A 27,076-nucleotide genomic window follows, 5' to 3' on the forward strand; every position below is an offset into this window, starting at 1 on the left:
AGTTTAAGGCCAGCCCGAAGCCCTGCTGGTCGTTGATCCGACAAAGCATACGATATACATAAAATATTAATTAACAATTAGTTTATTTCCACCGAAATCCCAAACAGACTAATCTCCTACAAACGACCTGGGATACAGCTCTGCCTAAATATAGAAACTGCCCAAATCAATAATCACCCATACGCCCCGTGGGCCAGTGGGTTTCCAGTGAAAGGTTGAATGGGTGGGTAGGTAGAGGTAACAAAATTTCTTCGATTATTAGTTTTGTTGCAGTTGCAAGTGACAAAACGCGACATAAAGTCACCTCGCACACATGCAACATGAGACTTGGCGTTGTCCCCACTTCCGAAATTGAATTTATGACCCAGGCCACCCACTCGTAACAGCTGCTGCCTCGACAGTTTACACATTTCGTGTATACGAGAAACTTTTCGGCTGAAGTAACTATCCACCTCGTCCCATATCCACCCATCCACCCATCATTCCCCATGAACCAAGAAAAAAAATGGAGAAAAAACCAAAAACCATGCCAAGGAACTTTTCAAATCAGCCCTGAGCGTATAAGTTTATCTTGGGGCTTTGGCTCTTCGCATCAGCTAGAGCCAGCTATCTACGATTTTTTATGCCAAAAGTTCAAAGCAATTTTTAAAGATCAAAATGCCAAACGGAGACAAGGGCTAAGGACATGCAACCGAAGGATACTCGAGTGGTTAGTAGCCGCCAGGGACCACTGGACCAATACCAATACCAACACCAACACCATGCCCGATGGCGAGAAACCACAGAGAAATCATTTCATTTCAATTTATTTTTCGATTCCCATTGTTTTCACTTGTAGTTAGTAAACATTTTTGTTGTCCTTCCTATCCTTAAATCGGATTTTCTTCGATTTTGTTCGGTCTGGTCTTGCCGTGTTGGCATTTTCACACCATTCGGCCATTGAATTGGTCATTTTCGAACAGAAGACCGAAATTACTCAACATTATTTTTCCAAATTACTGGTATTTGTCCACATGGCACTGGCACCCGAGCTCTCTCTGGTTGGGCTGTGAGTAATTACAGTCCGGATTTCTTTTTCAAAAGTTGTAAGGAAATAAGTAAATCAAAAATTCCATTGAAGCATTTCTAATTGGATCAAGTGTGGGGCCATCAATGTAAATAATGGCAATGTGGATTATATGGCAAAGTTTTTGGCTCCAAATTCAATTATAAATTATAGAAGCCCTGATTAAAGTAAGTTTTCCTTGAACAAATCCCAGGGCTTACTTGGCTTGTGGTTCATAAAATGGGACACTATTTTTAGGAAAGAAAAAAACTAAAGCTCATTAATCACATGCCGGTTGGTTTTTGACAGAAAATGGAAAAGATCTCGGAAGAAGTTCCCAGCAAGAAGGTCCCAAGAGGTATATTACAAAAAATGCCATTTAATTAGTTTAATTTTTTAAAATTAAAACCACAAAAGCCATAAATACACAAATGCGCTCTCGCCACTTTCAAGCTGTGGGGCAATTATGAAAAATCTTACCAGAGTGAAAACTATACTGTGGGTGTTTGTCAGCGGAAATTTATGCTCCAGGGTCAGGACCTCTTCGTGGCCGAAAAGGAATGGCAGCGTAAAAAGGAGAATGGGCGCCACTTACTTTAATTGCTGGCACGTTGCCGGGCAGGTCTCTGTCCTCTCCCGTGTGGCCCCAAATACACAAAGGAGCTGCTCTGCGGCTTTGCGTGTAATTAAAGCAACGCGCCACACCACACCGCCACACTCCTTGCACATCCATTGCAACAATGCGTCTGGTGTGGCAAGTTTAGTGCTTGCATTTTTTCCCCTGGCTTTTCACGCCTTTTGCTACCAAATTTTCGGCACTCAATTGAGCACATTAACTGACAGAACGAGGCACCAAAACGACGTTATTGGTTGCCTTTTAAGTTTTTCCCTTTCATCCGGTCAGCCATCCTTTCAGCTCTTACGTGATTCATAATTGGCCCGCATCGCTGGGGCAGAGTGCTAGGGCCATTTGGCTTCACTTTAGTTACTTTTACGTCAGTTTTCGCCATCATCCCACTGTCCCACTGTACGGGCGTGGTAAATGGAAAGCTTATGAATGTTTAAACAACTTTCAATTGCGAGCGAAAAGTTTTCAATTTTCGTTGTAACTTTTTCCCGCTCGCCGGCGCCATGGCAATTTCAATGGCTATGGCAGTGCATTAACCAACTTTAATTAATATAGTATATAGTGTAGTATGTGCGAGGGACATAGGAATATCGATACTATTGAGTGGTGCTAGCTTGTCGGAAAGTTTTCACTTAAATGGATCCCCGGGCGCAACAAGTTTTTCGATTGTTTTACATCGAGGCCCACGTGACGTATACGCAACTTTTGTGAACTCTAATGGAAGGCACGAGCCATCTAATTTAAATACACAATTCCATCGGATTAAATTATAACATTTTGCTATACTGTTGCCATACACTATTGGCAATGGAATCCCAAGTGATATACGGTTACAGATGACTGTCTAACCCAAATACTTTGGCGGCACTTTGCTGCTACATCGTGTGCACACTTTGCATACGTTTGTCAAATCCAATCGAAACCCATTTTGCCACGACATTGCAACGAATCCTGCAACGAAATTCAAGACTCCTCTGGAATATCTAACGAATCGAAGCGAAACAGAACGGAGGAAGCCAGCTGTATGTCCTGGCTGCAGCTCGGCGATTAGCAAACAAGATGGTGTGGAGCAAAGTGCGACTTGTTCCCCCAAAATAGGGTATGGATGGGTGGACTTGCTCCTTCCCCGAATGGCTCACATAAAAATGCAATGCGTTGCCTGGCAACGGTAAAAATGTGTCACTGGGGATGCAGGGATATGAATACACTGAAGAAAAAATTAATAAAATATACAAATAAGTGTTTAAGAATCACTTTCAGTGGATATTTTAGTTGAGAGTTCTTTGAAGTTCAATCATGGCTTCGTTAGGTATATTTTTAACTCACAACTCTCTTCTTTTAATATATGGTTAAAGAATATTAAATATCTCGCAGTGTATAAATGCTTGTGAGGGAAAAAGGGCACTGCCACAGCCCAGGGAGCACCGTCACAACGTTAGTTGGGAAAACGCAAAATGACTTTAAATTGAGAAATCGCTTTGTGCGCCCTCCCCTAGGTTCAAGTCCGCCCTGTTGTCGGTACGTGCCACTTGAATGGTCCGCTTAGGGCACTGACAGAGGGCGGGGAGGGATCGAAATGAAGTTATGCAGTATTTTCATTGATTTCCTCGGAACAGGCCAATGAAGAGGGCAGCCCCGAGCCCAGAGCCAAGAGACACAGAGAGAAAAGAGTTGTCAAAGTCCATCAGGTACTTACTGAAATTGAACGAGTCAAGGGTGTAGAGTTCTGGGACTTCAGGGCGTATACTCGACACCTGCAATACGAAGCCGGGGGGCTCTAGTTTCGCTGTCTAGTTGACGGACTTGATGCTCTTGACATCGCTGGCGCAAATGAGTTGGCTAATGTGACAGGTAGCGAAGGCCGAAATGTTTGGACAAAAGCCAAAAAACAGTGTGAGAAGTGTGTGTGTCAGTGGCCCTGACAGGTAGGTATGAGCGGGTTTTATGGCTGATTTGGTTGCTGGCAAATGCATTCGTGCCACAGAGCACATCAGCCGGCAAATGCGACCCCTTGTACATTACTCATACGCCCCGTACGCCCCATAAACAATTTAAAGACGTACATTAAAGACCTCCGCGACCTGCGAGCGTAAAACCATTCAGTTCATTAAATATTGAACACGAATTTATGACCAACTGGAAAAAAGAGAAAGAGGGATAGAAAATGAAAGAGATAGCCAGAGGGAGTGTAACAGAGAGAGAGAGAGAAAGTGAATTGCAATTTGAATGTTGTCCTTTGAATTCATTGAGTTCGCCTATTCCCTGGTGAAAACCCGGAAAAAAATATGCTTCTCCCGCTCATTATTATTTCGAAAATTTGAATTTTCTGGTATGCATAAAAAATCAACTGGGAGGCAGATCGTAAGGCAGTTTATTAATAAAATATTTATATGCCCAGGATGCTTCACACTCGACTCACACCCTTCCTCCAGGCCAGAATACGCAGAAAGCGCCAAACTCAATAAGCGGCAAATGAAATTTTACCTTCAGGTTACAGCCAACAATCTTTTTGGCCGTAATAAATTCAATTTATTTTAGCCATCTCTCAGTATAGCCCATTCTTTTTTGGGATTTTTTCGACTGCCTGTCTGGATGGCGATATGGAACACTCACAATTAATATTAATTTGCACTCGGCTCGCTACATTTAATGCAAAAGTTTTGTGCCCGTCAGTTCGGATCTGGCTCGGATAGAGAAAGTGGGAAAGTGGTCCATATAATTGTCACTTAAAAGCTTTCGCATGCTCTTCCCCAGCTCTTTATTATCTATCTTTGTTTTCTGTCTCAATTATCCAGCTGTCAGTTAGTGTTATCGCGCAAGGACCTCTACATGTGAGGAAAGTCAATATAAAATGGTTTGAAAACTTGTCCCTTGATTATAGGGAACTGGAGGATAATTAATTACTACAAAAGGACTGTCAAAGCTAACTTAAAAGAAGGACATATTAGTCAGGGAAGTCCTTAAACTTTGTAAGAGTGGACAAATACGAATTTACCTTGTAAAATAAGCCCCTTAGCTGGGCCAGGACTATGCCTGTTCTCTACCTCCACCCTATTAACAAACATTTCCAATTATAACCAACTTCCAACGTGGAAACTCTCTACTTGGTAACTAAGCGCCTGATTTCCCGCTCGACTGCAGTCTGAAGTGAAAACTCAAAGTTCCAAAGCCAAAATTAATAATTAACTATTTAGGAGGGTAAGTGGGAAGGTAGGGGATTTGAAGCCCTATTGCCCAGATGTGGCTACCACGAAACGTGGTCAGAAGCAGCTGGCTGGTAGGCCACAAAATGCATTTTCCTTGTAAATTATAATTGTTATTAATTTTTGCCAATTTGCATGATGATTCGGCCGCTGCTGCTGATGACTCTGATGACGATGATCAATGAATTACGGCAGTGGGTCGTAGAAGCCTTCTTGGGTTGATTAAAAACTGTCCAGGCGACAAAATCGATGATGGAATTAAGTAAACAATCAATTTGCGCCAGCCAGGCTAGAATGAATGAATGAATGAATGAGTTCCGTCTTAGTCCTGGCAGTTGCCTTAGTTGCCAAGCAAACACTAGCACCCTTCTGGTCCTGCCCCTAAATGCCACCCCATGGTGTTGGTATTTACGGCTATAATGAAAGTTGTTGTTTCTGGTTTCTGTTCGACAATCCTGTGTCCTCCTGCGCCCTTTGTTGGAGACTGGAAAAGGTAATTCATTGGCTCGGTTTTGTTGTCCTGCTGTTTCTGCTAATAAAACATGCCCCGAACACTGCGAGAAATTATTGCCACAATATCGATCAGAAGCTGATATGCAAAGTAAATAGTTTTCATAACAAATTCCTCGAGTGTAGAGTGTTTGCACAGCCTGTTGCTGTTAATACAATAAAATGGCAAGCTCATCGCACTTAGCGTGGCCTGAAATATAGCTTGGTCCTTTTCGTCCCTGCCGATGCCGATGGGGTCCTCCTTTATTAGCAATTGTCAACAGTCATTATGTGGCCCAAAAAGTTTACCATTCCGTCTAAATATAAAATGCCATCGGTGCACGTGTCACGTAAATAAGGTGGAAAATATTGTGGGGGCTGGAATAGTTCGGCGTGAATTTGTTGGAAACTTGCGATGAATAAGCGATGACCCAACAGGTGTTGGAATATTTCTTTCAAATTATAAAGATATAAGCTTCTGGTAGTACTGCTCCTGACAGCGCGTTTCACTGCATAAGTAATGCCGATTTCGGGACGACTTAAGCAAATTGGATTTCTACAATTAAAATCTGCCTTCTTAGGCGACTAAAGACCGTGCGATTCGCGACAGGCTCCTAATTATTCATGCATAAATTACAAAAATAAATTGTTGACACAGAACCAGAGAGTGCCTGTCCTGTGTTCTGTGTCTTTTCCGTCAACATGTTGCTCGGAGCAGTTAAGCCAAGTTTGGGTGGAACAAGCTGCTAAGACGGCTCAAGAATGTTCTTGAGGTCGTGTAAATAAATTAAGCGGCTTAGGATTTCATGTATGGAGCTGGCACGTTCTCTGGTTCTCATCCCGACTCGTCCTGGTTCGCCCTGGCTTGTTGTTTGCCGTTTGTCGCGCTTTTTGTATTTAAAACACTCGCGGCGGAGCAGCATTTGAAAGGCGTTTCGGTGTATATTCCTAATGGAGTCATTTGTTATGCTAAGAAGGACTTTGCAGGCACCACTTGCCAAGAGGAAAGTAGTGCTTGCTTGTTACGATTATAAAGTTTATGCCACTCTCGCAGCAATTAATTTTATAATAGTTTTCCAACTACTTTGCTTTTCTCTCCTGGCAGCGTAATCCAACCAATTTAAATACCATTTACAGTCTGACAGTCTCACGAAACCGTGAGCCTTCTTAAATTAAAGTGTTGCGTTCTCCCAGTGTCCCAGGAAGTGCAAGTGCCGCCGGATGGAGGTCTGCGTTCTGCATAAATTATTCACTTGCTGGTGTTGTTGGTCATCGCATATCGATGGCATTTTTAATTGAAATACCACGGCTACGGCTCCAAAAACACAACCACAGAACCTCAAACAGTAAAAAATAAGAGAGAGAAGACCGTAAAAATGGTCTGAAATTTAATTAAATCAATGTGTTGATTTAATTGAAATGCTGTGTCAGTGACAGTGTCCATCTTAATACGCCTGGCCGGGCAATGCAATTAATTTACATGATAATGCTTCTTTTACAAAGTTTTCTTCTTCAAAGCTATAGGATGAACTTTGATCCATAACTTTCTTCCCTCATGAAGCTATTATTCAGCCTGAAAGTGACTCTTTTTTAAACGAATTTTAAAGCTATTTCTAGGCAGATAATGCTGGTCTTTCTTTGAATCAAAATATAAGATAAATTTTATTTGGAATTTATAGAAATTAGAATTGGCTGGAATAAGTTATGAAACATGAGAACATAGAACCAAATCACTCCCTAAAGCCCTCATCCTAAGAACTCCTAGAGCTTAGCTACTATTTTATTTGATTCGATTCGGTGAAAGCCATCACTTCGAAAGTCAGACCATGTAAGTCTAAAATATGAACCGACTTCCCGCTGACAGACTGTCCATCAAACTGCGCCATGTCTCTTGTCTCTTGCGATGCAATATGTCGAAATGTTTGTTTGTTTATGGCGTTGTTTGTTTGTTTGTTTGTTGCATCTAGATGGAACAACAACAGCCACGTTGGCTTGCAAATATAGAGTGTCACAGTACTCTGGCCCCAACCCTCCCAGCCACTTGCCAACTATCTGTGATTGTCATGCACTTAGCCAGGCCTGACACAAGCCGACTCGTCGTTGCCATTTCATTCCTTTCACTGGATATCCTGTCAGCTGTAAATTTACGATTTTCTGGCACCAGGAGGCAGCAGAAGGGCGGTAGGAGTGTCCTGGAGGTAATAAAAAAATGTTGATTTAACGTTAAGCCGCTAAAAGAATTTCAATTGCAGTCTTCAGCTGGATAATTGATGAGAAGTGAACCGGCTTGGCTCTTAAAGCTTTCCATGCAATGTCTGCAAGTCATTTCGCTTTATTTCTCGCCTTTCACTCGCTCCGGTTAAACAGGATTCTGTTTTTTTTTTCTCAGTCCTCTATCCTCTATATCCTAGCGAGTGGGCGTGGCGGATAGGCGGTGGCAGAGCAAGGCAAATATTTGTACTTAAACGGAAGTTTTTGCCCAGCTCGCTGCCAGAAGAGCAGTTTGCCGAGCGCCAGGCCCCGAGCTTCTTTGCTTTTCACACTTTGCCTGTACAGGCCCCATCCGCTAGCACAAACTTTTGCCAAGTTTTAGGTTTACATACTTACACAGTGGAAATGGGTGTTTAAGATTGAGAATTTTATTACAATTAAATGGTGAAAAGTCATTACAAAGTCGGTTCAATCAGCCATTCTCCAAAGTAACTTCTATCCTCAACCACTCCCTGGTATTTAAATATTTCCTGCAGTGCATTTGGCTGCAAATGAGTTTTCGGTTGGCTGCCTGGCTGTCGGCTTTAATAAGGTTAAGTGACCCATCCTATTCCGACCCTACACGACCTGCTGAGCTGGCATATTTTGACAGCAAATCGACCAACAAACCTGCATTCCGAAAGCAATATTATTATGTATTGTTGGTGCAATTAGCTTTGACTTTAATTGAATGCGGCAAATAAGGGATGCAATTCCCGGGCCGACAAAAAGGCTGGTTTAGCGCAAATATATGAATATAAATCCGGAATGATTGCCATATGTGGTTGAGTGCATTTCATAACCTTTAACCCGGCCCTTTCAGCACGCGTGTCTTTCTGTCTTTTTCAATGAAAATTGACATGCGAGGCGTCCATTTCCGCCGCCTTCCCTAGGGATACCTCCCAGACACCCACACACACTTACACACACACCTTTCAATCAATGGCACACCCACTCTCTGTAGTAACACATCCACAATGTCAATCAGCAAATAACAATCTGACAAATGCAAATACCAGAAATTCAAATTGTATGCGATATAAATAATTCACGGAAAACGCAAAACGAAGTTGTTCGCCCATATATGCGAAAAGTTATGCTTTCCTACTCCCACAAACCAGAAATCAGAAAAAACAAGGAAACTCTTCCGCTGTTTGTTACAATTTAAATTTTAATTAAATGATAAAACAGCAAACGGAGCAATCAGCTTGTTGAAGCGTAACTTTGGCAGAGGGATTTCGCCTCCTCCTTTCTTTTTTTTTTTTTATTCCATGGCATCGGTGTTGGCCTCGTTAAGTCGACGCCACAATCCCAAGGCATAAAAGGCATGGCGTAAGTTGAGAACTTAAACCCCTTCCGTAGGTGACGCATCCGCCCTGTGGGCCCCATGTGCCAGTGTGTCACCTTTGTATTGTTTTTCCTTTGCCCAATTTTTTCCCTTTTTTTTATCGAATGTTTACTGACGTCAATCGATTGATTTTGGAGTGTTTTCGATGTCGACCCATGCTTCCCCTAATTGCCACTGACCCCGTACTGCCAACTAGTCGAAACGCCCGACTCATCAATCTCATCAATAGACTGGATACCTTCTGGCTCCAAGTACACATTTATTATGCAATAATTAATTGTCGCCCCCGAAATCCGGTCAAGGTTAGGCCATCGAGTCGGTGCCCATATGTCGGCTTTATGTTTTCTTCCCACTCCCAGTCGCTGTCATAACTTCTTGGCGGGCTGTCCCTCATTTTCAACCAGAAATGCCTGGCATATCGTCACATATATCATTCGAGTTCTGTTTATGGCCGAGGTTTTTTTATTGTCATTGATGAGAGTACCCCGATAGGGACAAAGGGTCAAAGGAATAACGAGGGCGCTTGCCTTGAACTCGGAACATTTATTAAAGTCATTAGACGGTGCAATTACGGTAGTGTAACATATACAATAATTAATAAAGGATCGTATGATAAATAGGTATTTCTACATAATTTACTTCTTCTTGCGATTAACAATCAATTCTACTACAAAAACGCAAAGGCTTATACTGAAACCTACGAGTAATAGACCCCAAGGAGCATTGAAATCTCGGGCCTTCAAAAAATTACCAATTATTCTATGGTCATGCCTCTGAAGTTTAAGAATCGAAACGTGTTGGTCAATTGCTGTTCTTAGCCAGTGATCAGTGAGGCCAACACTAGAGGCAAACGATGTGAACCTTTGAACGGCCTCCGAGTAAATAGAGTTCTTGGGCAGAAAAAGGACATAGGTGAGGCCACCTAAAATTTGGAGGTCCGGTGACTTGCATAGCGCTTTTTTGGGCATATATTTTTGGATGTTAGTAAAAGGATCCTCCTTATAGGAGAATATTAAATGGGCGAAGTCGGTATTCAAGGCGCTAAGCAACTCCATCTGCCTCGTACTGCTCACGAGTAGTACCTTTGGCAGTTTCCTGGACAAAAAATCCAGACTAACATGCTTTTCGATCATCTGATAGTTGAGATTGTTGAATAGAATAGGTATTTTGCTGTCGCTTAACTCTTGGAAGTTGACGATATGCCGGTAGTGGGGATGTAGGGTTAGCAGTGTACTTAGTTGTGCCCCAAAGACGCAAAAGAGGAGCATTCCCGTTGCACTCATGGCATGCAGAAGTTGTCCCTTCACGGATCTGAATCGATTCCCTTGGTGCACCGACATGTTCAATAGGCACATCAGGACCTTCAGATTAATAATCATCCTTAAGAATCGAAAACGGCGATGCCTGCGCCGGATCCATTCGCTGACAGCCATCAGAATAAAGTCAAGATTGCTCAAAAGGATATATAAGACAAAAAAGATGGCTATTCCTTCCTTTCCAAAATGGATTTGGAACAATTCATATATCGCCATCTCCTCTCCACAGGGAACTGCGATTGCCATGCTCAACATTCTCACAGTAGCATGGATCCTGCTCTCATTATAATGCCTGAAGTTGTAAATCTGCCCGGTCAGTGGGATGTCCAATTGTCCTTGGAGGGTTATCTCCAGAAGCCTTCTCTGGGCAATGACTTTTTTGCCATTCACTGAGCTGAGAATTTCCAACGAAATGTTGCAGTGGTGAGCAAAGTTCCGAACAATCTCGTATAAGTAGCCGGCGACGGACCTCTTCCCCGTGATGGGATCGGTTCGCATGAAGCTCCTTGGCGGTACGAAGTCGGGAAAACTTTTAAGTTTTCTGCCCATAAAGTTAAATGACCTTTTTAAGAATAGTATGGTATTCTCATTTGGATTTTCTACAAGTTCCAGCGATGGCTTGGGAAAAGGATGCAAGCGATATATCCTTGAAGCATTGTGTACCACCAAAATTCTCACAAAATTAAGCTCGTCTGCCTTTTCCTCAACAAGTCTGAGAAGTGATTCATATTCTGGGATCGGCACCCAAACAATTATCCTGGTAGCCCTTAAATGATTCAGGTTTTCCGCCAGAGCCGAAAATAAGATGACATCTTCGAGGCAATCGATGTAAACCAAAGACACAATATCCTTTTTGAAGTGATTAATCAAATAGATAGTATGAGACTCGTCCAAACGAATTGTTGGCCAAGCAAAGGGGGTCTGCTTCTCCAGAATATCCAGCTTAGATTCCCTCTCTGGGACACTTCTTTGCAAAAGCAACAGGGTGGAAAACGATCGTGTTTTGTTCACTGATTGAAGGAAATCGCTGATATATCCATGATGCTCAATGGCAGCCACTGCCCCAGTGAAAAGGACAAAAACAAGAGTTATTTTCCACATGACTTTGTGAGTTTTGAAGCACAACTGTTGGTGCTGTGGGGCACTGGTTCGGTTTTAAAGTCATATCCGCGCATCTCCGCCACTAATGCCATCCAAATCTAACCTTCTATCTAAAGTGCTCTACATGTATGGAAAGGCAAACCCGCAATCAAATTTACGATTCCACACTGGCATTACGTATACGCACTGAAAGCCGCGAAATGCGTTTTCATATTTAAATTAGTATGAATATTAAATTGAAATTACTTTCGCTGTGCCACCATCGCCAGGTTGCTTCATATTTAATTAAAGGCATCGCACAATGTCCCCATCACAGCCACCGTTCGCGGAAAGTTTCTGAACACATGTTTATGTCCTGCTGCCCCTACTGTTAGTCCTTTCATTTTGGTTTCAAGTTTGGCTTTCGGGGTTTGGGTTACTCCGCTCCATAAAACCCACTCGAGCTGAAGACCCTCAACGACATAATTTACAAGGCGCTTTGGCAGCTGTCTACCTCTGTCTCCTCATGTCGCCTCCTGTCTGCAGTCTTCATTCTCCATTGCCACCTCTTCTGTCTCCCGTATAGTGTCTACTGTCTTCTATCGCCTTACCGACACTTCCGGCTCTGCACTGCACTGCTCTCCGCCTCCTAGTTTGGTTATTCCAGTGCTCCCGATGCCCTGTTATCGTTGTCACTGTCAGTTTGTGTGTTGGTTGTACGGAGGGCAGGTCCTGCGGAGAAGCGGAGGAAGTGGAGCATTTCAAGCGCATTTAATGCGCATAATGTCAAATGCAACAAAGCAACAAAAACAACAGGCCACCACTCCTCCCAACCCACTCCCAAAACCACCAAAAGCAGTGCAGGGATGGCTGGGACTGGGACTGGGGATGGGTTTTTGTCAAAAGGGCAAACGTTTGAATTTTAAGCAGGCTTAACCAGAAGATTGAATTAAATTCCTTCATCAGATTAGAATAAGTTTTGCGGTTAATTAAAGGCAGTATTAAAGGATACATTTTAGGAAAAAAAGAAACATGTTTTGCTAAAGAGGAGTTGACTTAACTTTGAAGTAGCTTTGAAGTAAGCCATGACTGTCTTATAAGTGGCAACCACTTTATTCCCTATCTTATGTGATAATCCTTTTAGTAATCCCATATCAAAGGACCTATCTAATGAGCTGGCTATCAAATTTGTTACCAAAACCCGGAAACCTCTTCCCCCCAAATGGTTTCATTTCCATTCCAGTAATCGCGAGCCATTCAACCCATGGCCATCACTTTGAAGATACTTTCGGTGAACGCGACCAAGCCCAAAAAATAAATACTTCCCGCGAAGGATACCGAGGGCCCCAAACTACACGCCGCATAGGAACAGATAAACTTTTATTGATATAAAAAATTACCCACGTAGAGCAAACAAAAAAGAGGGAACAACGGGAATTGCTAAAGAAAACAATTGCTACGGAAAGCGGAAAAAGGAAAACGGATGCGGATACGGATACGGATGCGCTGGATTCACTTTCGATTGCACACTTGAGTCGACATGGCTGGCATTTTCAGGTGGATTGCTATACATACCTTTGGCATATCCTGCAGGATATGTGTGTGGCTTGGTATGGTGTGCAGGAAGGTTATGCGGGGCTCCAGTGCTGTGTGTGTTTATGATTTTCGGTTTAGTGAGTGGAGGTTATGGGTTTTTTCCTTAGGCCGACAACGAGGCCCCGAGGACAGTGGAGTGCGCGAGCGCGGCATTTGGCAATAAATTCTTGGTGAAAGTTTCGGCAACTTTGGCCTTGATTGGGGTCCTCCTTTCTGCTTCACGTTTTTTCCTCTTTTTTCTCCTTTAATGCGCCGGTGACTTGGTGGGGTCCACGGAATAAAATACGGTTTACGGGTCAACTGGCTGGTCACACTGAGCGTCACCGTACTCTACACACCCACACACTCCGAAAACGCACACTACATGCGTCTCCGGCTGCTGTCAGCCTTATTTATTTATGCATTCGAACAGGCACCGGCTCAGGCACTGGCACTCCCCCTACCACTACTCTGTAGACAGCCACAAATTCGCACGGAAATTTTATTGCCACTTATATCATTCGGTGTGAAATTAAATATTTAACTTCAGCTTGATAATTTATTATTCTCGTTTCATTGATTTATGTGTGTGTTATTTCGGTTGAATAAAAACCAACTACAAACTATAGTACTTTCCAATAAACTACCGGTTTGCTTTTTTCCAAGATTTATGGTTGGTAGCTCGTTAAAACCCAAAATCTCTCCTTGTTTCAGTTTTTATTTATAGATTATTATTTTTATTAATTTATTTATTTGTGGTAAAGCTTAGATCTAGTCTAGAAACTCATCTTTTTCACTTTGCACAGTCGATTGATTCAATTTTAATTAGCACTTAAGACATTTCCGTTTGGAAAAATCTCGCGTTTTGGAAAATGTCACCGACACGAAACGAACTATGAACGAAACTCACGACCGCCACACGCACGAGCACACACTCAGAATCACACACACACACACAGGCACAGTCGGTTGCTCGCTCGCTCGTCTGTGTGTGAGGGGAGCGAGTGGGGAAATCTTCTAAAAGAAAACTCTGGCTTCGCTGACTGGAGCTGGTGAGCTGGTGAGCGTTCGAGGGAAATCACATGTTTCATGTGCAAGGTATAAAAACAAACTGAAAACAGAAACTGAAACTGAACTTGGAGCCGAACGTCAAATGCCGACCGAGTAACATATTTTCCCGCGGCTGAGCATGGGGGTACCAGGGAGGATTGTGTAACAGGACCCGATCTGCCGCTAACACGATTGCCGCACTGTTACAGGACGATGCTAGGAAAGCTTTTCCCTGCCAGCGAGCTTTGGCTAACAGAGAGCTGTAGCTAACAGAGTGCCCCCAAACAATTGGGAGCTCCAAACGTTTCCCACATAATTCGCGCTTGATTGACAAACAAAAAAAAAAAAAAAACAGCTACTAAACGAGAGTGACGGGTGTAAAAAACCGAAAGAACAATTAACGCTTGTTTATGACTCGTCTGACAGACAGAAAATCAGTTCAGCAAGACACAATCACCTGGAGAGCATGGAGAGGTGATTAAGTTACCGCAACAGGTGTGCGGAAACAGCAGGCTTGAGCTTCAGCTTGAGTCTTTAAATACGAGGAATATTGTAAACAATAACAAGAGTCATAAATGTCACAAATGCCAAGAGCAGAAAAAAACGACGGTTGTAAACTCAAACCGATAGACGCCCTCCGACAGGCTGAGCCAATAAATCAATTCCAAGCAAACACACAACACGCTTAAGGTTGGCCCCCAAGCATTCCTCCTCTGAATTTCATTACGAATGCCAGACACAGGGGCACGCAGCTGGATGGCCACTCAAGACACACTGTTTGCCAGGACAACGGGTCGGGTCGGGCAGTCAAGTAGCCGGGCAGGGCAGCTGCCTCAAGTCAAGTCAAGTGGAAAGCATCTAGGAGAGCCAACGACAGGGCCAGGGGGCCAAAAGTGTGTTAACATACTAATATTCACTTTGCATCTTAATCGTTGTGGTGTGTGTGAGTGTGTCCTGGCCAAAAGGATGTTATTCCGGTGTGCGGAGGAGTGACATTGATAGCATTGCTGAGGATGGAGCCAGGAATCCTGTGCCGTCGTGCTACACCAATTTCAATTGCCGCCTGTAGTTGATATAATCATCATTATGCTGACAAATTTGCGCTTTGTGCTTGGCATCTGGGAAGGCAATGGTTAGGCAATTTGGAAGTCATGAATAATTTGTGTGGCAGGAAGAGGAAAGGATCTAAGCCGCAGGATGCAAATATCAATAGAGAATCAACTTAACTAATACCTGAGGCTACAAATGATTGAGTGGTTAGCAAAGGAATAAGTTTTATGCCGGGATATATGTTTTGATTAGGATTATAATCCTTGTAAGCAATTCAACAGCAAGGATATGCCTCTTAACATAGTTTCATGGCGCCATCTGTTGCTGGGGTTGTGAGCATACTAACTAGTCTCCACAAAAGCTCTTCCTCGCAACCAAACACAAAACACAAAATAAAAGCTATTCAGCCAGTGGAACGGAACAAATAACATTGTCCTGGCAATGCCCACCAGCTCTCTTTCTGCTTTTTCGCCCGCATCCTGGGGTTATCTTTTGCCGTAGCATGCCCTGCGAATAACAATGTAAAGGCATAAGCAGCACGAACACGTGGTTGAGCCACAGTTAAGAGACAAAAAAGAGACTTTAAGGAAAGAGAACACAAAAATCCAAAGAGCGGATGAAAGGTTAACAGAAGGGTAAGGTCAGGGAAGGGGGAGGGGAGAAAGTCCTGAGGAAAACATGTGCGACCAAACGTTTCCTGTCCTGGGTGCGCCGTTAAGCGCATTTGCTTGCTTAGGCGCAAATCTCACTACACTGACAGCTTACTGGCACTGTCCTGACAGCGTCCTGGCATTTTCCTGGCCAACGGTGGCCCCTGTTGACCTCCGATGGCCTTCTGCTGCTGATGGTACTAGGTACTGCTGCATTTGCAGCTGCCCTCGACTAATTGGCAATTTCAGTGAAAGCAACTTGTCGTGGTCGTTAATGTTTTCTGTTACCTTCCTTCCTGTTGATTTCGGATTAATGAATTTAAGACACGCACATCCTGGCCAGTCCATAGGTGGGATTTTAATTTCAAAATCTAGCTAATGCTTGAATTTCCTCCCCTTGTTTCGGACTTGTTGCTTTGGCTGCGTGTGGCATTAATTTTTTTAATGAAACCTTATGACGCAACGGGTCGTATACGTAATGCGCGCAATGACGCCTGCCTGAAAGTATGCAGCAAAAAACACTTTAACCTTTTCAGAGGCATTGCATCTGAATGCTTTTATCCTTGTGGTTATGAAAAGCTTGAGCGGAAAGGGAAAATGGAATCGAGGGGGCCCATCGAAATGTGTGCTTGGAAAATGTTATTAAGCTGTTGAGCAAGGAACTCGTCCTGCGTAGCCTCGATTTATTGAGTTTGCTCGGTGGTTTAACGCTTTGCCAACTACTTTATCAATAGGATTAGTACATAAATTCCAAGATGGAAAATATTTGTGCTCTATAATCAAATGAAGCGGCTGAATATAATGAATTTAAGCCAATTATGGGCATTGCAGAGAGAGAGAGTTTAATATTTATTTAAAAGATTTTACATGTTTAGCAACCCGTTTATATTTTTGTAAGCAATTATCTGAAAAACACAATGCCAGAGGCACACCCTTTTTTTGTTTTTGGATAATCAAGAGCGCACCGGCGGCGAAAATGAAACCGCGCTCAACCCTCTCAATGTCAGTCACTAATTGGAAACGAATCGTTACACTTTGGACAGACGGACCGAGAGATAAAAGCCACAAAGATCTGCGCTGTCTGTTACACACTCGTATATCGAGATTGACACAATAATATACACACAAGTTTCACAAGGATATCCACGAAACACGTAAAACACAATTAGGAGCCACCGCACAAGCACAGACACACGCGTGGAATACATTTTGTTTCATTTCGGCTGGTTGCGGCATAAACATAACATAAACACTGGGAAAACATTAAACATAACACACGAGGCATAACGAAATGCGTGCCAGGCGAGGGATATTTTGCTTTCCACCTGGAAACGCATCGTAGAGGACCCAAGAGGGCGAGAATCCTGCTTCTGCCTTCGTCCGTGATGATTTGCGGCATTTTTTATGATTGTTTTATGAGAATGTTCTGGTGGGGGAAAATGAAACGATGCCGATGAAAGCAAAGACCACTTCGGAATGCGTAAAGTCATTTGCAAAATTTTCTAGATTCCGGCAAGGAATTTGCCAGGGTACAAGAACAAAGACACAAGGCATTTTATTTTTCCAGATAAGACATAATTGATAGCGTGTTTTGTCTCAAGGAGCAACTTCTAGGGCTCTTTACCTGCCCACCGTACCCCTTAGACACTTTCACACATGATAAAGTCCATTTGGGTTTCATTCTTACATATTACGTATACGTACGGTTGCCGAGGTGGAAACAAAATCATGTTAATTTAGACACTTTCACTCACCTGCAAGAGAAAAGAGAAAAAGGCTTTAATAAAAGGTATCATTATGCTTAGAATATTGATTGAAATCATTATAATATTAAACGTATAATAGAAACTATTGAATTTTTTATTAATACACATTTTCCTTTGTGTAGGAAAGTCTTTAGTGGGCGGCGCCAAAGACCAAAGCTCTTTATGTTCTTCAATGGCTCTTGATATATGAGTAAGTCCTGGACGAGGGGTTTCATTCTCAGCTTTTATGGGCCATTGTTAAAGGATTCCTTGGTTTTTTTTTTGCTGAAGCGGTAGAGAGTGGGTGGCTTATTGCAATAAAATGGCTTAACTGAGAACTATATAGTATAAGACCAGTTAAACTCATTCATTTCAATTACTCGGTAGAACATTAAATGCATGGGATTCCATGGCCAGACACGACTTAATTAATGGTTAGCACTTCTTGGCAGGAGCTGAAAGAAGCTGACAGGCCAATTACCCGGATAGCTTACACCCGACATAATCACCAATCAAAGAGGTGTCGATGCAAGGTGCCGTGACCGGGGCCATCTACACGCCGAAAAGAAAGCCGAGCCGAGCATAATTGAGTTATTTACGCTAATTGGCCTCTGTGCGCCAGAAGGGACGCCAAAAAGGGTGGCTGAATGACGCAAATTGGCCAAGTTGCAGCACAAAAGCCTCAGAAGTTTGCACAGCAAACGTGGGCTTTGAGCTGTTGAGTGACTTGGCCCTGTTGCCAGTCCCCCCCATCCGCTTCAAAATCATATTTCATTCAAAATTTCCGGCTGCCAACCACGTGCCATTTCCACCAAAAACAAGTCAGAGGCACACAACCGTAGTCGGGGGAAATTCAATTACAATCACTCATGTGCGGGCCACAAAAATAAACAAATGTGGCACAGGCTCGTGAATTATTATCAGAAACCAAAAATACCCGATACTAACAAGCTCGAGATTTGGTATCCCCCTTCGGCAATCCTTCTTCATTATTCTCCACTCAGCCACTAATCTACTATGGCACCCAGATATCCTTGCTAATATATTCCGACACTTTCAATATTGCCACCATTCCGATATCTAAATCCCATTACCCTGGTGTTAACCAAGGCGGCAAGGAGGCACCACCCAGCGAGAGCAATAATCACAGAGCACAGACAACAAAACGGGATAACAGGATAATAAAAGTCAAAGTGATAAAACTAAATTAAACTGCCCTCGAGGCTGCCCTTTCATGCATAAACGATTTGTGTCCGGGGTCTCAAATTTGATTTAAGTATTTTGCCAATATTTTCGCCAAAATAGGGAAGAATTTAATGGCTGCGGCACATGGCGTTAACACAATGACAGAAAAGCTGTTTGAATTTAATTTTTGTTTATGGAAACTTTATGGAAAACAATTATGCCGGAATTATGTACTTAGCTGAAACATACATACAAAAACATGCGCTACAGCCGGATTTAATAATCTCAAATCTGTGATAATAAAAAAATAATTTGCTTTAAGCTTTAATGCCTCTTAGGGGCTCTTGGGACCTAAATTTGTTCTCGCCATTAAAGGCGTTAAGACTCGGTTTAATTTCTGCACAAAGGACGTAATTGATGCCTATTTTTAAATATTTATTCAAGAGAAAATCAATGCCCACCCTGTATCGATAGATTAGTTATAATCAGATGAACTCGCAGCTTATAACACTTTGTCATGCCTCGCCTATAGACGCAGGCAGGCATATTTACCCTGTTTCTATACGATAGAAAGTAAATATTTATGTAGATTTCGCTCACGCAATCAGCCTAAGAATACAGAAAACACATAACTTTCCTCGAAGGCAGGACTCGCCCCCCAACACACACACACAGAAAGTGGAAACCACATGTCGCAAATTACAAAAGAGCCTCGGGCTCGTATAGAGTACAAAATGGCTAAGTTTTCGTATAACCTTCAAAATTATTCTATTAAATTAGCATTTTTATTTTCGTATTTAACCTTCACAAAGCTATTGAATCATATATTTTTTTGCTACATAAAACATTTTAACATATTACATTTAACATTTAACATTTGGTCATATTAGGGCCGCGATGCATTTTCAACATTTTGAGGGTCTCCTTCATCAGGAAAATTGACAAAAAATCGAAAAAATATTTTGTTTTCAGATTTTGATGCAGATTTATGGAGAATCGATCCACAAATCGTTTAAGGTACCCCGCTGGAGAATCGGATGAAAATTGGCCAAGATATAGCCTTCGCAGTGGGTCATATGGGGGTCCCCATGCATTTTCAACATTTTAAAGGGGACCCATCAGGAAAGTTGACAAAAAAATCGAAAAAAAATGTTTTCTCATATTTTTATACAGATTTATGGAGAATCGATCCACAAATCGTTTAAGGTACTCCGCTGGAGAATCGGATGAAAATTGGCCAAGATATAGCCTTCGCAGTGGGTCATATGGGGGTCCCCATGCATTTTCAACATTTTAAAGGGGACCCATCAGGAAAATTGACAAAAAAATCGAAAAAATATGTTTTCTCATATTTTTATACAGATTTATGGAGAATCGATCCACAAATCGTTTAAGGTACGCCGCTGGAGAATCAGATGAAAATTGGCCAAGATATGGCCTTCGCAGTGGGTCATTTTAGGGGCCCCCATGCATTTTCAACATAGGGGACCCATCAGGAAAATTGACAAAAAATCGAAAAAATATTTTGTTTTCAGATTTTGATGCTGATTTATGGAGAATCGATCCACAAATCGTTTAAGGTACGCCGCTGGAGAATCGGATGGAAATTGGCCAAGATATAGCCTTCGCAGTAGGTCATATTGGGGTCCCCATGCATTTTCAACATTTTGAAGGGGACCCATCAGGAAAATTGACAAAAAATCGAAAAAATATTTTGTTCTCAGATTTTGATGCAGATTTATGGAGAATCGATCCACAAATCGTTTAAGGTACGCCGCTGGAGAATCGGATGGAAATTGGCCAAGATATAGCCTTCGCAGTAGGTCATATTGGGGTCCCCATGCATTTTCAACATTTTGAAGGGGACCCATCAGGAAAATTGACAAAAAATCGAAAAAATATTTTGTTCTCAGATTTTGATGCAGATTTATGGAGAATCGATCCACAAATCGTTTAAGGTATTCCGCTCGAGAATCGGATGAAAATTGGCCAAGATATGGCCTTCGCAGTGGGTCATATGGGGGTCCCCATGCATTTTCAACATTTTGAAGGGGACCCACCAGGAAAATTGAAAAAAAATCGAAGAAATATTTTGTTCTCAGATTTTGATGCAGATTTATGGAGAATCGATCCACAAATCGTTTAAGGTATTCCGCTCGAGAATCGGATGAAAATTGGCCAAGGTATGGCCATTTCTGAGGCCCTAATGCCAAGGATATAAAATCTCTTATAGGGAGTTGAGCCCTTTTTTAGAGTTTACCGCAAACCTTACCCAGGTCCAGGAACTCCGTTCTCCACTTACCTCTCGTCCAGACGCATACTGCTCCGGCTGATGTCACTCCACACGGACATGGAGCGCGGCCGCTGGAAGATGGACTTGGAGAAACGCCGGACCGCCGTGGTTGGGGGCGGGGGCATTTGCTGGGGCGGGTAGCCGGCCAGGTCGTTAAGCTCCTCGTGGAAGTTGACATTGCGCTGCAGGCGGTGATTGGAGCCGGGAGACGCCATCGAGTAGCTGGAGGTTTGATTATCGTCCGACATGCCCAAAGCTGTGTAGCTCACTTGGAGGTTGTGGCTCATGTCCTTGGGGGATCGGATCGGGGATCGAGATCGATATGTGTACGATTCAGGTCCTTAACAAGGAGCCTACATCACATCATGGTATACGAATTTCCGTTGTATTTCTTGTCACTGACACTTTTCTTTATTCACTTTTCACTTTTGCCCGACATGTAGTACTTGAAAGATGCATATATTTTTGGCCGACATTCCCGGTTTTGTTTTTTGTTTGTATCTTAAGGATTCGCGTGCATCGAACATGGGCTGATGACTGAGTGCTTTTGCCGCCGGGTGTTGTATTAATTGCATCTGCATGCCAGAGTGCCTTTGGCGAAAACTTGCATATTGTCTGTGCTCATGACATATCAGACACTTCATTAAGCACAATCAGCCCAAACAATTGACCGTCTCTGTATCTCCCGCCTGGCCCTTTGTCTCTGGCCACATTTCTCACTTCTCACAGCTCGCTTCTCGGTTCTCGATTCTCTGTTTTCTATTCTGGAACTGCATAAGCGACAATGATAAATTACTGACCTTAGGACCTCCCTGTCTCCTACCCAGTGTTGCCACTTTAGCTATTTTTCGATGATATCTATTGTGTTTCAATTATCAAATGCGGGATATAGATACTTATTTTACTTTATCTTTAGTCTTATCAAGCTGCATTTAAGGATTGATGGGCCTTAGATGCAGCTGATCATGGAAAATGCTGTTGCAGTTCTTTTAAATGTAGAAAAACCACATCATGATATATTTCGCTATCATTATATGTTAGCTATTTCTAGTTTTTTTCAAATTTTGGGTCGAAAACATGGCACCACTGCTCACACCAGTCCCACATCTTAATTGAGCCAACAGACATCCAGCACGCAAACATTACTGCAGTTTAAAGTTCAACCATCGAGATGATCAATCAAGCAAACACTTAATCAATCAATGGGTATACACTTTTGTTTCTCAATATTTGATTATTTTTTAAGAGAACTCTGCCAAATCAATTTTCTTTTTCTCTATTTTGATTACCAAACTTAGTTGAAAACGTCATGGAATATTGATTTCTCTTGAGGAACTTAAATAAGTTTCTCTATCCTCTATCCGCTAATTAAAAAACTTACTTTTAATTTTGATTTAGGAAACAAAATATTTTATCATTAGAAAACAAGTTTAGAAAGTATTTCAAGTGGCCTTGAAATGACAAGGACTTCCTTTGGATCTTCAAATATATTTATTTTCTTTAAGAACCATGCAAAATTTTCATAGTTTCCATCCTTAGTTTTTGCAATTAATCAAATATTTAATTATGTTGGCCCAAAGCAAGTCCATTTGGCTGAAACTTATCAAGCTGAAATGCGTCCGAGGCGTGGCGAACGGCGCTCCTCATCAGCATAATGAAAAATATATACATTTCCAGAGAGACACACCCACACAAAAATGGGAAAACAAAAAGCTGCAGTTCTGCCAGATGACGCAGAAATGTGGAGTGAAAGTGGAGAAAGGAGGAGAAAGCAACCAAATTGAATTGTTCTTGCTGGGACTCTTTTCTGGGACACTCCCTTATTACAATTCAGCAATTTCAAGCTTTGTAAACAAACATTTTATGCAGCACTTCTTTGCCACTTGAGTTTTATGCTTTAAAAGCCAAAATGTTTAAAGCAAGGATGCCTGTCCAAAGGACATTTGCATGCACGGCTATAACTTGGCCAACTAAGTGCCACAATTAACAAATGTAAAGAGTGCTAAACTGGCGCCACGCCCTCTTCCAACTGCCCTCCTAACCAAAACTGGAGTAGTGCACGCGATTTTCGAGCAAGAACCTAGACTTCTGGCATAACTAAGACATTAAATGGCCTACGAAATCGGGTGGCCAAAATATCTTGGCCGGGGGGTAGAAGGAAGTGTGTGTGCGACACTTGCAAGGTCATGATTACAAATGTGTATACTCTGTAAAGGATACCCTCTGGATGGCTGCCAAAAAAACGACAAGAAACAAAGAGAAAGGACAAGAAAATCCCACTGGCACTTCATCGATGAAAGGGGAGACTTTTGCTGAATTGGCAGCAGGAGCAGCGTTTTAGAATTACAAGAAAGTAAATTGGCTGGAAAAAATTTCAAAAAACTGTACATTATGGTCTAAGTCTTTAACTCTCTTATTGGATCATTTAAAGTCAACATAAATATAATTAAACTCTACAAACATATCCTTTACTCCAAAATCCAACTGTTTCTGCACAAAAACCACCTTTCCGTTCCTTATTTTGACCACTTTTTTTTGCGGCAGTAACCAAATATACTATGCACATGCATAATATATTCCGGGGAAAGTACACAGTGGCCTTTATTAACCGCAGAACAATTCCCAGCTCTGATATCCGACCGAACCACGACCCAGGACCCACACGAGACTAGTGCCAGGGTGGCCTATCAATTAATGAACTTTCTCACCCTGACTTCCTGCAGTTCCAGAAATATAAACATATATGTATGCTAAAAAAGGGGGAAAAGTGAAACATGTGACAATAGTTCCTTCCTTTTTATATCACCATGGAGAACGTTTATTGTTGGTGCCGGCAAGGAAATGTCCTTCAAAATGGCTGACAAACAGAAGTTCTGTAAACATGCGGGAATTGTTGGCATTTAATGCTCAGCTAGGACCTTCTCTTCCAAGGGGGGCGGTGGCAGGGCGGGAAGGCAATAAAAAATGTGTTGGCCTAACATGTGCTGGCCATAAATAAATGGGGAAAAACAAAGCAAAGCCCTAGACATGAGCCCATAATATATGCGCCGACATCTGTGCAACCAGTTTGAGGAAAATCCACACACCGCACATTAAAAATAAGGTGCAACTGTCGTCCTTTCGGAGAGGGACTCAAATCCTCATCTGACATTTCGCCCTAAGACCATCATAACGAGCTTGTGAAGAGAATATCCTTTAACTGGATCCGCAGTTCACCCTCCCAAACCAACTGGCCATAGGTTGTCACCAGTATCTTACCCTCATCAGCAGCGTTTTGAACTCAATTTTTGCACAAAAGTTGACCTTTTCTGGCATTCAAATGGTTGAACCAGGAAGGTCGCCCTATCACAGCCAAGCAGTTGCCAAAATAAATGGAAAATGGCAGCTCTATTAAGTATTTATCCAACAATATGAATGTATAATGCCGAACTTTGATGGCAAAGTAATTTGATGTATGTAAGCCATTACTTATTGTTCTTCCCAGACAAAGTAGAAACAACATAGTGTTTCATAAATGAAATAAAATATTTTAAACTCAAAACCACAATTTAAAGCTGCTTTCATCATCAAGCTTTTCCTTTTCTTTTGTATCTTTCTGGTAGAAAATGTTATAACACTTTCTCCTTATTTTTTTTGGCCAACATCCATTTTTGTTTATCCCTTTTTTTGGTTTTTTTGTTTGGCCCACTCTGCCAAGTCGGAAATTGATTTGTGGCTGCAGAGAAAAAGTTTAACTTTTTTGTGGTTGCGAAATTGAATTTTCATTTCGCCTTTGAGGGGCAAAAGTTGGCCAAGAACCCCTCACATTCACGACGTTTTCACACCTGTCTATCCAAGCTTAGAATTAGCAAGTCAAACAATTTGGTTCGTCGATTCAAATAGAAATTCAAGGAGCCGGGCCAAGACTTATTTTTAAACCATATTCTGGAGGAAAACTTTCGGAGGATAAAGGATAAAGTTGAGGCGCAACTTTCACGGACGAATGCACATTTGTATACTTAAGTTCGAGGCCCCAAAACTGACACATCGGATAAAAGTCACTGTCTGGTTATGGAATATTAAAGACTTCTAAAGGCTCTAAAGGCTCTCTCTCTGGCCAAGATATTTGAACCGGAACCTGAAGAGATATGTAAAGTAAAAATCACTTAACTGCCTGTGACTGGAAAGATATAAAAAATCTGACAAATGCGAGGGGAGAAGTCGACGGCGAAAAAAAATCTCCACAATATAGCAGACAAATAATGTACAAACAAACGATGCCCCCCGTTGAGTGGGCGTGTGGCCAAAGTCCAAAAAGAAATCAAAGGAAAAATGTCAAAAACAAGAGGATATATGGCGAAGAGTTAATACAGCGTGATAAGTTGTCTGTGTAATACATTTAGCCCACCAAACAACAAACAGTGGAGCACAAAGAACTGAGTCCGAGAACTCAAACAGCACTTTCTGATGGCAACCGTCATCACTTATCGGACAGAAATAAGCATCACGATGTCAACCACAAATGCCTGGGGCAGAGCGACCTAGAGGGAAAAGTTCAAATGTTTTGCCCTGGAATAGATTGGATTAATATATACTTTCTGGGGAGCGTTGATGTGCAAGGAATAATAAGTTATCCAATCTTAAATCAGAGAGACATGGCCTCTGGCTAGAATTTGGGAAGTGTCTTTAATAAAATCTTTAAGCTGCTTTTGTGTCACTTAATTTCATTTGTAAATGTTAACATAAAATGCAAATTACTCGTGTTGATTCACCACAAACACTCCCAGCACTAAATATTCGAGAGTCCAGGCAATTCCAAAAGTGTCACAACAAAGCAAAAACACTCAATGGACCCTGAACTTTGGCTCATTAGTCAATTATACGAATAATACGAATAACAATGTCCCCCACCGAGGAATTGACAAAGTGCCAAGTAAATGAAAAAGTCATCAATCTCGTTGTGGGCTCAGCAGAATCATTATCATTTCGGGGGGGACTTGGGTGTGTTTTGGCCTATGAATTTGTAAAACAACAAAAATTTGTCTATCTATTTAATTAATAGTCTAGGAAATAAGAGTTTATTGTTCAGATAGTTTAATATTTAATATTAAAACTCTCCAACTAAAACATTCATAGCTTATCGCTCTCAATAAACTCTCTTACTTATCGCCAACTTTAATTAAACTCCAAAGAAACAGTATCATAAATTAAATGGAAGACATTCCCCAAAGAATACCCGAGTTACTTTGTTTGAGTTTTCGCACAAGTTGTAGCCAAAAGGTTTGTCATTTCGAATGCATGACAACGACTGCATTGAGAAAAGGAAATGGCTCACACATATTTACTTTTGTATATGCAAAAGTTCCATCCCAGTCAGGTACTTTCACCTTTCGTCTCACTTTCACTTCCACCCCCACTCTGTTATCCTTTGTGCGGCATAACCGTAGATTAACTCGACCTTTTGCGAGCCTGTGGTCGCCTCTTTCTCTTAACATTTCCCGGGATGGGCGTTAGCCAGGGATTAGCCCAGTCGGTTCCCGTTTCATCCCGTCCTAACCACGTAGCCACAAAAAGTTCTCCTAGTCCTCCCCATCGCTCTTTTGCATTTTTTTCTTCCTTCTGGTCTTTCTCAATTTTGTTAAGCTTTCACTTTTAGCTTTTTAAGGTATTTTGCCAGCTTACACAGAAAGTAAGCTGGCTTCTCATACTCCCTACTATATCTATCCGACTTTGATCGCTGCATCAGCCCCCAGAGGATAAATGGGGAATTAAATGCAAAATGTAACTCATAAGCCATGTGTGCGTATTTTACGACCCTGCCCTTGCCTTTCGGCCAAAGCCAATTTCAGTTTGTATTTTATGCTTTTTTTATGATTATTATTATTTTGTGGTTTTTCGATTTTGTTTCAGGCTTTTTACCGAATGAAATGGTCGAGTTATTTATGGCCCAGCTGATATTCTTGTCAGCGAACATAAATTAGTTTAAAAATTTACTTTTAATGTCATCATGAAGACACCTTATCAGGGGATCTGCCTGCAAACATTAGAATATATTTGAATAAAAAAAAGTTTTTTAATTTTCCTCCAAATAGTTGTGTTAACCTTAATTTCAAAGTTACTTTGGTAACTTTTGCTTTTATTTTTCGTAACAAAAACAGACCGCAAAAATAGGGTCGCAGCAGCAACGGCA

General features: G+C 41.9%; 1 protein-coding gene and 1 long non-coding RNA gene across 7 annotated transcripts in view; one reads left to right on the forward strand and one right to left on the reverse strand.

The window, feature by feature from the left end:
• The window catches only part of LOC6494985 (potassium channel subfamily T member 2), a 93,921-nt gene that overhangs the window by 44,650 nt on the left and 22,195 nt on the right, over nucleotides 1-27,076 (reverse strand). The window contains exon 2 of one of the 5 annotated variants that reach the window (XM_044715553.1): nucleotides 20,917-21,677. The exons of 2 other annotated variants lie outside the window; for them this stretch is intronic. In XM_044715553.1, the coding sequence (XP_044571488.1) occupies nucleotides 20,917-21,194 (278 nt within the window). In that variant the 5' untranslated portion in view covers nucleotides 21,195-21,677. Of the gene's footprint in view, nucleotides 1-12,934; nucleotides 14,035-20,916; nucleotides 21,678-27,076 lie in introns of those variants that run through there. 2 more of the 5 variants (XM_032450871.2, XM_032450872.2) reach the window with 2 other exon arrangements.
• LOC123257258 overlaps nucleotides 1-27,076 on the forward strand; it is a 35,199-nt gene that overhangs the window by 1,890 nt on the left and 6,233 nt on the right. The window lies entirely within an intron of this gene.

This window comes from Drosophila ananassae, chromosome 3L (assembly GCF_017639315.1).
Source record: "Drosophila ananassae strain 14024-0371.13 chromosome 3L, ASM1763931v2, whole genome shotgun sequence".
Lineage (NCBI taxonomy): Eukaryota > Metazoa > Arthropoda > Insecta > Diptera > Drosophilidae > Drosophila > Drosophila ananassae.